Below are 12,894 nucleotides of genomic sequence, written 5' to 3' on the forward strand. Positions count from 1 at the left end.
ACTTGTTCTAGAAGGAACAGATTCTGGAGGAGTATTTTCAGAAGGGATTGATCCAAAAGGATGCCTGTCTCGAGAAGGAAGACTCATTGCGCGTTGATGGTAGCGACGATAGCGAATTAATGGTGGTGAAAGATGAAAGGAGTGGTCAAGGGCACCTTCCAGGTCCAGAGACATATTCAAAAATTACCCGTACTGTGTGCCCATGACTGTTCATTACGAGTGTGCGAGGGCACGACTTGCTGCCACGTGAAGGCGCCGCTACCACGATTGAAGCTGGTGATGTAAGAAAGCAGGGTGGTAGCGAATCAGACGAGAAATCATCGTCGGTATCATTGTTGTCACTGCTGCATCCATTGTTCTTGAAATGGACGCGCTTTTTGCCTAGTACGTGTGATTGGTATCGCGACATGTTGGTTGTGGTTGTGGTTGTAGTTGTGGTTGTGGTTGTAGTTGTGATCGTGGTCGTGGTCGTGGTCGTGGTCGTGGTCGTGGTCGTGGTCGGGTCGTGGTGTTGTTGAGCTGTCGGCAAGAATGCTGACAACGCCGAGCCTATGGCATCACCACCAACAGGCTGGAGCATACGGGCACATTATATCCACATCCGCGAATAGTTCTTTTCCCGCCCACCACCTGGCCTCTGGGCCCCTGCCATGCCTTCGTTCCACGCTCGTATTCCGCACGCTAGAAGAGGCTACTTTGACGCGCTGCGGCCGGTGCCTTAGCTTCAGACACCGACTATCTCTCACCCGTTACCGCCAGTGCTGCTGCCCAGTCCCAGTGGCCGCCACGATGAATGGCGACCTGAGTCTGTCGCAGACGCTCGGCGGACTGCGCATCGCCAACCCAGACGAGGACGACTCGCCGCCGCCCACACAGCACAGCAACCACGACGACACGACGTCACCCCCATCACCGCCCTCGCCGACGCGCGCCTCGTCGTCGAATACCGTGACCCAGGACCGCCCCGATCTCCACCCCACGTATTCCAACTCGCACTATTCCTACACAGAAGACAACGCCTCGCTCCACCCCAGAGACAATGTCTACCAGAGCTCCCCCTCTGGCTCCCCGGCTGCCTTCCCCTCCCCCCTGGCTGAGACTTCGTCGATATCATCTCACTCGCCGCGCCTCTCCCACCGCCAGTCCATGCCCCTGCAACACCAGCCCCAGCACCAGCAGCCCTCGTATCCCCCGTATGCTGCTGCCCCATTGCTCCAACAGCAGCGCAGTCAGGCCCCGACGTCGCAGCCCGCAGGCATGCGAGAGCGCCCAATCTCTACGAGCATGTACCAGCACCCCAACCTCTCGACCTCTTCCACCGCTGCCCCTGGCACCTACAGATACAACGACGATGCAATTCAGGGAGACATGCGCCGGACCGCCAGTTCGCGTGTCGCGCCCGGAGCCATGCCAGTGAGGGAGGCTAGCAGACGCGACCCCTACCGTCAGTCCGCCCAGATGGCCGCCATGAACGGCCCCCTTCCGCCCCGGAGGAGCTCACGGCGGATACCCATGGATGCCGGAGTAGCCAATCTATCGAGCTCACCCTACAGCATCGAAGGCGGCCCGCTATCGAGCAGCGAGGAGTGGAAAGAAAAGGGCGCGGCTGTAAGCACCCGCCAGGATCTGGATCAGAACGGGCGGCCCATAACGCGCGTGGTGAAGAAAGGCGTCAAGGACTTCAACTTTGGCAGAACACTGGGCGAGGGCTCCTATAGTACAGTACTGGCCGCTACCGACCGCCAGACACTGCGCGAGTACGCGATCAAGGTGCTCGACAAGCGCCACATCATCAAGGAGAAGAAGGTCAAATACGTAAACATCGAGAAAGACACTCTGAACCGACTGACGGAACATCCCGGCATTGTCCGACTCTACTACACCTTCCAAGACGAGCGCTCGCTATACTTTGTGCTGGATCTGGCGGCGGGCGGAGAACTCCTAGGCTTCCTTAAGAAGATGGGCACCTTCGACGTCGAGTGCACACGCTTCTACGGTGCGCAAATACTCGACGCCATCGACTACATGCACAACAAAGGTGTCATACATCGAGATTTGAAACCAGAGAACGTCCTGCTCGACGATGCCATGCACGTCAAAATTACTGATTTTGGAACAGCAAAGATACTCGAGCAAAAGTCAAATGGCCTTGGATCGACATCGGGCGATCCATTGGAAGGGGCACAGTCGGATCGCGCGCAATCTTTCGTCGGAACAGCCGAGTACGTCTCGCCAGAACTACTCACAGACAAGAACGCATGCAAAGCCAGCGACCTGTGGGCATTCGGATGCATTATCTACCAGCTGCTCGCAGGACGGCCACCGTTCAAGGCTGCGAACGAGTATATGACATTCCAGAAGATTGTGGGCCTGGAGTACACATTTCCAGATGGTTTCCCTCCACTTGCAAAGGACCTGGTTGAGCGACTCTTGGTCCTAGATCCGTTAACACGACTGCCCATGGAGCATATCAAGAACCACCCCTTCTTTGAAGGGATGCAATGGGGCAAGGGCCTATGGAAACAAAAGGCCCCACGGTTGAAAGCCTACAGCCCGCCCGCGCAGGAGCCCATCAAGCTGAATGGTAGGAATTCAGGCACTGTTATGGAAACGTCAATAACACAACCAGGTCCTTCGACACCCGCAGCAGCAGCACCCAACCAACCCCAAGCACGACCGAAGCCGCGCCTTATCACCGAACTACCCCCTCCCTCCCAACTCGACATTGATTGGTCGCCGGTGCTCACAAAGCGAGACGAGCGGATATTGAAGCTTGGAAACATGTTTGTCACACAACACGCCCCTGGACACCCTGTTGGCGGAAAGGAAGAGCCGGTGGAGCAACCTAAGAAGTTCTCGCGCTTCTTCGGCGGCAACACGGTCAAGAAGCGACAACGACTTGTAATGATAACGTCCAATGCACGCGTACTGATGTGCGCAGCAGGCACGAATGACAAGAAGTTGAAGGAAGAAATATCGCTGCTCTCAGCGGGTTGCGCGTGGAGGTCATTCCAAGATTCCAAGGGCCTAACGTTCTGGCTCGTAGAGACGGTACGTTGAAATTATCCGTTCCTGAATGAATGATACTAATATCGTCCAGAAAGAGAAGCAGTACGTCTTCGAAGACCCCAAAAGTACTACGAGCGACCCCGATGGCAGCAAGTACTCCAGCCAAGAATGGCTCGACAGCATCGAACAAGCACGAGACTACGCCTTTGCGCAAAGCATGACCAACTCGTACTCTGCCGACGTAGGTTTGAACGAGCTCGTTTCAAATCACACTACCCCGACCAGTACGTTGGGAGGAGACTCCGCCCTCGAGGGCGTCAACATCCCCGCCTCGCGGCATGGCCACCTCCGCAAAGATCAAGGCGATACTGACTCGATCAAGGGTAGGAAGCGCTTTAGCAAACGTCATTCGAAGAACGGATTGGCCAACTTTTGAAAAACGTCTTGAAAGAAAGGTCATGGTTGGGTACAGATAGCGCGCCTCCGTGTGCTATCTCAATACCAACCGACGATACGTCCATGTACATGCGACTTTATACTCGACCAAGTGCTGCTCATACATCCAGCCTCATCATCCAGCGTACGGCGTTCTGGCGTCTCCTTTCCTTGTGTCACCATCATCCGATCCAGATTCAAATCCAGATTCAAATCACCAGCTCCCAATTTTTCCTTTGTTTTCTCCTCCAAAGTACGGATTTCCTCTACAAGTACGGATTTCACTCTACAAGGTATGGCATTACAAAGATCTATCACAAGCGATATTGTTGGCTCAGACTATTGGCATTTAGCGACTTTGGTAGCAAACTTCTTTCATTTCGATACATTTCGCCGGTATATTCCGGACAAAGGGTGGTTACTGCTTTCACTACTACCCTTCTTCTTTCTGTGTAGGTTTGTGTTTGGAAGGCGCGTTAGATTGGGCATAGTATTTCCGGCGTCGCACGTTCATGTGTGTATTTGTCTATCCATGTTTTTTTATTCTTGAGAGGGATTGAAGAGTATGTGGACTGGAAGAGTAGGGAGGGAAATTAGGGGGAACGTTGGGGGGCCCTGAGGGGAGAGAAGGGAAAATTAGATTGGCCATGCATTCTGGCGCAGAAGAAAAATATAACTTCGTTAATGTGAGAGTTGCTGGTGATGACCAGTTTTCTTCGCATGCCTGTATTCCCAGTGTCGTCTTATGCGTGTCCTATGTGTACGGGTACCGTACGTTAGTTTATTAATGTCAAGTCTCGATCTTGGTGACTAGGTAACAGTATTGACTCTATTTTAGGAGTACTAGGACGCGCGTTCAACGACGTACTCCTGTCTAAACAGAAATTGAAAGGTAACGACGTGTAGATTGTAACGTCTCAGTTGTTCGATTTCTAACCAGATAAAGATACATAACCATAATATAAACGTAGAATGCGAACCACACATGCAACCCCCGATCCTCATAAGCCTAGGGAAAGATCATCAACCAGCCTACCGGCGGCGTTTAAACAAAAAAAAAAAAAGGTAAAATCGCTGATTCAAATGCAAAATGTAATGCCTATACCATCCATCATATACACATTCTCCCTCCCTTCTCTCTTCTAATAAGCATCCCCAAAAATCTCCTTTGGACTCTGCACAAGCACATCTCCCGCCTTCCTCCCTTTCCTCTCCATCTTCTTCTCCATCTTGCGATCCTTCCTCGTCGTCAAATGCGGCGTCACAGGCGTGATAGGCGTAAAAGGCATATACGGACTATACGGCGTGAAGGGCACTCCTGTTTTGGGAGTACCTAGTGCAAGTTTCTCGACACGTCGGTCGAGGACGGTAGTTTGGATACCAGGGGAAGCGAGCGGGGAGGCAAAAGAGCGAAGTGGGAGACTGGCGTTTGCATTTTGGGCGCGAAGTTGCGAGGTGGGGGGTTGGGCGAGAGGTAGGTCTTTGGAACCTAGTCGTTGCGGTGCTGGGCGGGGGAGAGGCTGGACGCGGTCGAGGGACTCGTCGTTGTAGTTCAATGGCGAGCTTGGAGAGTTGGTCTGAGTAGGAGGCGAAGGGGGTGCGCCGGGGTTGGCGTAGAAACGTGGGGAGAGTGGTGTGCGTGCTTCGTCGTCGGAATCCGCACCAGGGTATTTCGTTATTGGGCCTGAGATGCGTAGGTTCTTTAGGTTGAATCGCGCGTTCTTGCCTCCTGTCGTGGTGTTGGTGGAATTTTGCGAGCGTTTGGACAAGATGCTGCGTGGGCTTGGAGGTGCGTGGGGTTCTGCGCGGAGGTGCTCCCGGTTATTCGAACGGGGGCGGTCGGTGTAGGGTGCTGTTGGGGGTCTGTCTGAGTAGCCAGGTGGGTAGATGGCTTTGACAGGCGAGATTGGGGAGTCGGCGGTGTCTTGGGGTCGTCCGATGGACAGCGCTGATGGTCTTCTTCGCTCCGTGGGTTGGGCAACTGGCTCCTCTTCATCTACACTGATCTTGGATGCGTGCTTCTGCGCGTCAAAGTCCATGACAGCGGCGTAGAGACGCTCCATGTCAGCTTGAGCTTGATCCCTATGGGCATCAAGCACCTTTTGATCAAAAGAACTCGGCGATTGAACCACAGGACTCTGGACAGCCGAGTCAGTCTTCTTGAACTTCCTCCACAGTCGTGCAGATAGTGGCGGCGATGCTAGACCACCGGTGTTGATAGTTGGTCTTGTTGATTTGTAGCCGTCCTGGAGCTCCAGCTCCAACTGCATAGGCGGATCCAGTGCTTTTCGTCTCATCTTTCTACCAACAGTGAGGAGAAGTACTCCCCAAATAAGTACTGTAAAGACGTAACCGCCAACAACACCGCAAATCTCGTACGGTAAAACGTTCTTGTCTCGGACAGCGTGATATGAGGCAGGAGGTCCCTCGTCAGGCGCTGGTGTGGGGTCGCGATAGTTGTCGAGGAAGTTGTAGGGTGTAGCAGAAACACCAGATGCAACAAGAAGCAGAGATATGAGTGCTGGAGGAAGCGCTCTCTCCAGCATCGTTTCCTGGGCTTGACACTCAAGGAAATATAAGTAAGAAATAGGAAATGGGAGGGGCGGTCTATCTTTCCTCGCACTCGTCCAGGGTACAACGTCGATCTAGGGCCGCAAATGCATTCGCTTCCCGACTGAGAGGAACCGGGTGAAGTGCAGAGTGTAACAGAGGCGACATGGTGATTTGAAGAGGGATGGGAAGCGGGTAAGTACTTTGATCGGCGGTCTGCAAGTGGTCGGATGCAAGGAAAGGACGACTGGGTGTGATGGCTTGGGATGCTGCATACGCGATCTTATTGGCTGTGCTGTTTCTTGAGCTACATTGGGGCGTCCAGTGGGTGAAGTCTCTCAGCCGCTGAGCGGGGTCGCTCTGAGTAGACTAGACCCAGGTGGGACGACGGCAATACCTGAACGTCCAGACATAGTTCGAGGCTATCGCGCTGAACAAATATTCGGGGCCGCCATGTACTGTGTGAAGGCAATTGATGTCGCGATGGGCGTTGCCACTATGTGGAAACAGTTGGAAACATGTTTGCCGCGCCACTCGACTGCTTCACGACTACCAACTTTCCGGACAGGCACCATCTGCCAACTCGAGGCACAGTCAGCGGGAAGAGACGGTCCGCATGCATAATAGTGCGGCCCCTGCAGCCCAGAAAATGCGCACCCAATCCCGCATTCCCATTCGTCAGTAAAGTCTATTCTAAGCGCCCGATGATGCGAATCAGCGCACAGTCACCTCATCACACTAGTAATCACGAAGCCACTAAGAGAAGTAGTATATTAGCCACTCCAAGGATTATATGCCGAACAAACTACTTGGAGTAACGAGTCGGATCGCAAATTCTACGCGATAATCGTCGTAATGCAATGGAAATCACAGACTAGGCTTGCAGCAAGGACCGATTATTAGGCCGCATCACCCTCATGTGTTGTGACGGCAATTCGCATTGGCCGTTACTCCTCTTACTTCACGATTCATGCATACTTTCGGCACTTTTGGAATGCCTTGCGGTGCGTCAGGAGACGCTGATGGAGAGATAATGTGGCTTCATTATAGCCCTGCGGTCGACATCACTATCACTACCTAAGGATGCATCGTACCGATGCTGGATTAGCGAATGCTAGCAAACATATCTGCTCAAGAGAGGTTGTTGAGCTTACCCTTTCGAAGCGAGACCCGCTTGGTGTGGGATATGCAGACATGCATTCTGCAGTTGATGGTAATCACTTGCCCTCTGCCTTAGCGGTGAGGGCTTCATCCAAACCGGTAGGCTCCCACATGGTCTTATCTTTCTTGTTCTGCACCCACAGAACATCGCCCTTGAGATACGCCACTGCGCCTCCTCGTCCAGTCGCGCTTGCGGTGATGCGGAAAAGGGGCAAACCAGTCTGGTCGTGAGCTTCACGAAGTGGTATCAACAGCAGGTTCTCTTCAGCGCAGAATTCCTCTACCATATCCTTGAATGTTGTCTCCTCGACTTGTGGCGCAGGACGAGGTGGTTCCTTATTAACGGACTTGGAGAACTGGGATGGTTCTGGGGAGACTCTCGTACTCTCGACGTGAGGCGCTGGTAGATGTGTCAATCTTGCGTCGCCAAGATCCCGTGCGGTACCGATGAGCGAGTATGCTTCATTCCAGGACGAGGCCACGGAAGGCAGGTTGTTGATTTCGTCCTGCAAGATCTCGTTCCGCCACCACGCAAGCCACGCCTGGACCTCTTCAAAGACAACTTCGGGACTCGTGAGCCATTGGTGGACGATTTCGAGAAACTTGGGGAAGAACTGTGCTTTTAATAGTTCTCCAATGACTTCATTTGATATCAGTCCTCTCCAAGCGAAAACGGCCTCGAGTGGTGCCAGATCTTGTTCAGCGGGGTTGATGTCAAAATTGTCTCGTAGGTAGGTCGCCAAACGCGGTACTAGATGGGAGGTAAGTAGATGGTCAAACTCGCCCTTTCCAAACACTCTCCTCCACTGGTCCATCCCTGGCAACGGGCCTTTGGAGAGGTCGATGGACTGTAGTGCATGTCGGATCTTGCGTTTGATTTCAGCAACTAAACCTGATCCCTTGGGGTCTAGATCAGTTGGCTTGAGGAAAGGCAGCCATTCCACAACCCATGTGTGTGGGCTTCTCTTGAACTTTCGAGGATTCCACTCCTGAATTGAGGTGGAAAGCTTTTGTGTGATTTGTTCCAGCACCCGCTTGGCAATGAATGGTGGTAAGACTGGCTTCCAGACTTCGACTAAATGCACCATGGGCTGTGGGTTCTTGACATCCCACTGTGTTACAGCGGAGCTTACTGCTGGTAGCCAGTATTTGAGCATCATGGACTCATATGACGACGTAGTGCCACGCTTTATCGTATCCTCTTCGTCGGCTGAGTTGCGGCTGGCCAGTGCTTCTGAAGGGTGGGTATAAGCTTGAGAAGCAACTCTCCTACTTCTGGGCTGTATGATATTTGCCATTTCTGAGAAAGCCGCGGCCATGCCCTCCAACGCATCCTCAAGTGGCTCCCAGGACGCGATAGCTTTGGAGAAGTGTGGATGTATAACGGCGATCGATTCGCGGTGTAGCGGCTTCGATGGGTAGGCAGCGCGCAGATTCTTCAGCCCTTCGCAGACAACATCAAACGTGCCTGTACGCAGAGATTCGATGCGTGCTTGTAGATCCTCCAACTCGTCCATATGCTTTTCGAGCGCTTCCAGCTCCTTCTGAAGCGCATATTCCTGTGGGGGAATGGCCTGCGACTCGACCTGCAGCTGTTCGAATGCTTCGGAAAAACTGTTCAAGTCTCTGCGTACGCGTGCTTGCAGAGAGTTTTCGAATGGGACGATGTCAGGGCCGCGCAGGGACACGCCTGAAGTTGGAGTGGACGTGCCGGTCGTCGCGTCGATAATGGACTGCAGTGCAAGCGGTACATGCATGCCAGCTGCTTCGAGCTCGAAAACAGTCTTCTTCGGTCGAGGAGCTGATGCTCGCGTCTCGCCCCGTGCCTTGGCCTTCTTCTTCTTCCTCTCCTCACGCTCCTCTTCTGAAGTGTCGACATACTTCTCTCCGTTTGCTTCGGCCTTGCGACGCTCCTCCCGCCGTTGCTGCTCGCTCTTCTCTGCTACTATACCGATACCGCCCTTGGTGCCGCGGTTGACGACCTGGATAGGCTCCGAGATACCGCCTCCCTCTTTTCCTAGACCTCCCTCACCCTTGTAACCCATCTTGGCCAGCATCTTCGCACCAAAGCCTGATTTGAGTGCGCTGCCATCCTCGGCCTTGGCCCTCTTGTTCGGCTGCTGCCTGAAGCTGTGTTTTCGCTTGCCTCCTTCGTCCATGACGCCGATAGGGAGGGTTGTGAATACGGGCAAAGATGCGTATACGAGCTATGTGCACGCAGTAGCTGCAGATTCTGAGTAGCGGTTCGCGGGCGCGCAAGATGTCGCGTCGTAGTATCGGTGTCGCGATGGGCGTCGCAATCGGTGTCGCATGAATTCGAGACAGGAAAGACGTGAATGCGCCTGGTTGTCGTGGGAGGCGGAGTGAGTGTCTTGGTGCAGCGGAAACAATGTTCTGGAATTCTGCCTCTGGGCGACAGCGCCAAGAACCGTTAGATCTAGGTCGCTCCTGCCGTACCGTGGTAACGTGCTGCGTGCTATTCTTGGAATGGATCGGGGTCGATCACCCTTGGACCCATGTCCGGTTCGGTGCAACAAACACGCCAAAAGTCTCCTTTACTGTAGTCGTACCGCAGTTGAGTTGACTCTCTCACCTCTGCGGCACACTTCCTGCTGCTTGCTTCGGTAGTAATGACCTCCCCCAAGGCTGACGTCGACCTCCGTCATCCGGTTCCAGATCTGCAGTCGTTACAAGGGGCGTATGTCGGCAACATCAATCGCCTGGAAGAACATGCCGAACGCATGAGCGAGGCCGGCTCAGACCTGCAGGAGGAGATACGAAAGACGTATTCAGAACTAAAGCTGACTGACAGTCGACGCTCGTCATTGCGCGACATACACTCTCCCGACGAGCCCACCCGCCAGGCCAGTACCCGCAGTCGCGGCGTTTCGATCAGCTCGCACGCCAATTCAATTGTAGACCTCAATGGAAATGCACGATGGGGTGGATACTCTCCGGGCGGTTACATAACCTCGCCCGCCGGTTCGCTGCGCTCCGGCACGGGACCCTGGCCGAAACCCTCCAACTCAGTCCAGCGCCAACGTTCGGAATCAAAGGCTTCGCGTCTTGGGCAGATCGTACACCCCGAGGAGGTCGAGGAGGAATCATACCAACACCAAAATGAACAAGGTGACCAAGGCTCCTCTGCTTCTCCCCCACAGCGAAAGGTCTCGTCCTTTACACGCATATTCGATGAGGTTGCGAATGGTTTGCCAGAAGAGCTGCGCAATAGTATCCAGTTGGGGCGACCTGACCCCGACGAGCTCACACACGACGACACACATTACCAGTATGCAGACCACCGCCATCTCCCAGACCGGCCCCCGACAGCAGCCTCGACCGATACCACACACCAAGCACGTACACTATGGCAGGACTTTGACGGCGTCCACTGTCCAGACACTGTCGAGGAGGAGCCAGAGCCGTCGCATCATAGTCGGCAGAGTAGTTATGCCCACAGCCGGCATTCGTCGAACCCCCAGTCTTTTATGCATAGACAGAACCCGAGCCTTCACTCGATAGGCGCCCCGCCACCAGAAGACGGCATGGTTTTCTATCCCGCCCCTGTGCCAAAGATGCTCAACCTGCCAAAGCGTCTATCGCAATTGCCTAACATGAATCAGCAAGCTAAACGCCGGACACAGCTGTTGGAAACCATGCAGACAGAGCATAGGAAGTCAATGCCGCTGCTCGGTGACAATCTCATGGACGCGAAGCCCCACAAGAAGAGTCGACAAAGTCTCATGGCCCTCCCCCCACAATTACGAGCAAGCGCTTACTTTGATAATCGAGCTGCCCCCGCCCAGGAGTTTGCCGTCAAGGGAGAGTCTGCAGAAGACACGCTTGAGAGCATCCTGGATGCTTCCGCTAATGCTCCAGTATCTGCCTTTACCGACCATCCATTCGCTGGACATGTAGGCAATGAAGTGTACGGGCCAGAGCACAAACGGAAAAGTTCGAAATTACCTGAAGTTCCACCAACACTGCAACAGACACAAAGACGGAGCTCATTCAATATCCTGGATACTGATCACAATGCAAAAGGCGAACGTCTAAGGAAGCTGAAGAAGCGGAATAGCTCAGCTGATATGAACCTGCTGCTTGTGAAGGCAAGCGAGAGTCGGATGAGCCTCGCCGATCAGTTGGAGGAGCGTGACGAGGATGCACGAGGACCGGCCGGGCATGATCCTGATGCCTCGCGGCCCTCATTCGAGGAAGGACATCCGGAGGACGCCTATGAAGAAGAAGAATCGAGTGAAGAGGAGGGCGAGCCAGAACCGCAGTACGGCGCGCCGACCACGCTTCTCGCTGAGCTCCAGATACGCAAAGCGAAACAACAGACTAGGAAGATGAACTACGTGACATTGATGGAGCAGGGGCTGATCGATGGCCGTCAAACTCTGCTGCAGATGAACGACGTGGCTGAGGCGGAAAAGCAACGGCGAATCCGCAAGAAAGTCAATTTGGCCTGGGAGGCACCCGCGGAGGAGGATTCTGACGACGATGTGCCGCTTGGTGTTCTCTACAAGCAGACTGCGCCTCCACAAATGCGACAAAAGAGCATGGGTCTTATCGAGCAGCGAGAGTTGGAGGATCGCGAGCCCCTTAGCAGTCGCCGTAACAGGCTGCTTGGTGGCGATCCCAATCAGCGTCGTACTCAATACCTAGGAGCGTCTACCAGCCAGATCAACATCCCTCAAATCACAACTCCCGAACCAGACTCAGATGAGGAGCCGGGCGAGTCCCTGGCTGATCGTATGCGTCGCATCAAGGAAAAGAAAGAACGCGAGACAGCGCTCGGTGACGTGCGGAAGAGCACAGTAAGTGATGACTTTGCCTCTGAGATGATGAGCAAATTTGGTGCACCAGAGGCGACTGGCCAAGAACAGTCTAAAGATGCACCTGCTGCACCTGCTCCCGCCGAGGAAGAGGAAGAGGAAGAGACACTTGGCCAACGCCGTGCTCGTCTCCAAGCCGAAGCTGCCGCCCGAGGAGAACAGACTCCGCAACCTGGCGCCCACCGTCCTGGTCTCGCTTCCACCAACAGTCTCGCAGACATCCTCTCCGCCAACCCCATCGACCCTCACAACCAAGCTCGCAAGGTCTCGAATGAGCAGCTTGTCTCTCACCTTCCCCAAGGAAGTCTTTTGCATCAAAATGTCCTCGATCAAGAGCGTAAGAAACAACAACGTCTCACAGCCACCATGCGCGCCAGCAGCTATGGCTCCATGGACCCCCTGCTCAAGGGCGTGGGAAATAACCAAAAGGACGACGATGACATCCCCCTCGGTCAGAAGATCCAAGCCTACAAGAACGCCCAGAACCCCATGATGATGAACGGACAGCAGAGAATGAGTACCATGCCTCAGCAAGGTATGATGGGTATGCAGATGCCTATGCAGATGAATGGTATGCAACAACCCATGATGGGCCAGATGGGGCCGATGGGTATGCAAATGGGCATGCAGCAGCCCGGCATGATGCAACAAAACCCCATGATGGGTATGCCCATGCAAATGAACAGCATGGGCATGCAGATGCCAATGCAGATGAATGGCATGCAGATGGGCGGCATGCAGATGCCCATGGGCATGAATGGCATGAACATGGGTATGACGCAGGGGGGCATGATGGGCCCGCCTATGGATCCCAGACAGCGAGATCAGATTGATCGGTGGATGCAAGGAATTAGATATTAGCATTGTAGCGTATCCTTTCGGCGCCTGGCATCTCGTTCGC

The 12,894-nt window shown here is 54.1% G+C and overlaps 4 protein-coding genes across 4 annotated transcripts; 2 read left to right on the forward strand and 2 right to left on the reverse strand.

Annotated features, from left to right (window-relative positions):
• Positions 1-789: 789 nt before the first annotated feature.
• Positions 790-3,445, forward strand: GT037_008297 (kinase-like protein; the record flags this gene model as incomplete). Its single annotated transcript, XM_038933344.1, has 2 exons — positions 790-3,051; positions 3,101-3,445. The coding sequence occupies 2 exons, from the start codon at positions 790-792 to the stop codon at positions 3,443-3,445; spliced, it is 2,607 nt and encodes an 868-aa protein (XP_038784009.1).
• A 1,141-nt stretch (positions 3,446-4,586) lies between these two features.
• GT037_008298 (uncharacterized protein) lies at positions 4,587-5,990 on the reverse strand (the record flags this gene model as incomplete). Its single annotated transcript, XM_038933345.1, has 1 exon — positions 4,587-5,990. One exon carries the CDS (start codon positions 5,988-5,990, stop codon positions 4,587-4,589), a length of 1,404 nt encoding a protein of 467 aa, XP_038784010.1.
• A 1,221-nt stretch (positions 5,991-7,211) lies between these two features.
• GT037_008299 (tfp11-domain-containing protein) lies at positions 7,212-9,314 on the reverse strand (the record flags this gene model as incomplete). Its single annotated transcript, XM_038933346.1, has 1 exon — positions 7,212-9,314. One exon carries the CDS (start codon positions 9,312-9,314, stop codon positions 7,212-7,214), a length of 2,103 nt encoding a protein of 700 aa, XP_038784011.1.
• Positions 9,315-9,785: 471 nt separating this feature from the next.
• GT037_008300 (uncharacterized protein) lies at positions 9,786-12,854 on the forward strand (the record flags this gene model as incomplete). Its single annotated transcript, XM_038933347.1, has 1 exon — positions 9,786-12,854. One exon carries the CDS (start codon positions 9,786-9,788, stop codon positions 12,852-12,854), a length of 3,069 nt encoding a protein of 1,022 aa, XP_038784012.1.
• Between the last annotated feature and the right edge of the window lie 40 nt (positions 12,855-12,894).

This window comes from Alternaria burnsii, assembly GCF_013036055.1.
Source record: "Alternaria burnsii strain CBS107.38 chromosome Unknown 753, whole genome shotgun sequence".
NCBI classification, from domain to species: Eukaryota; Fungi; Ascomycota; class Dothideomycetes; order Pleosporales; family Pleosporaceae; genus Alternaria; species Alternaria burnsii.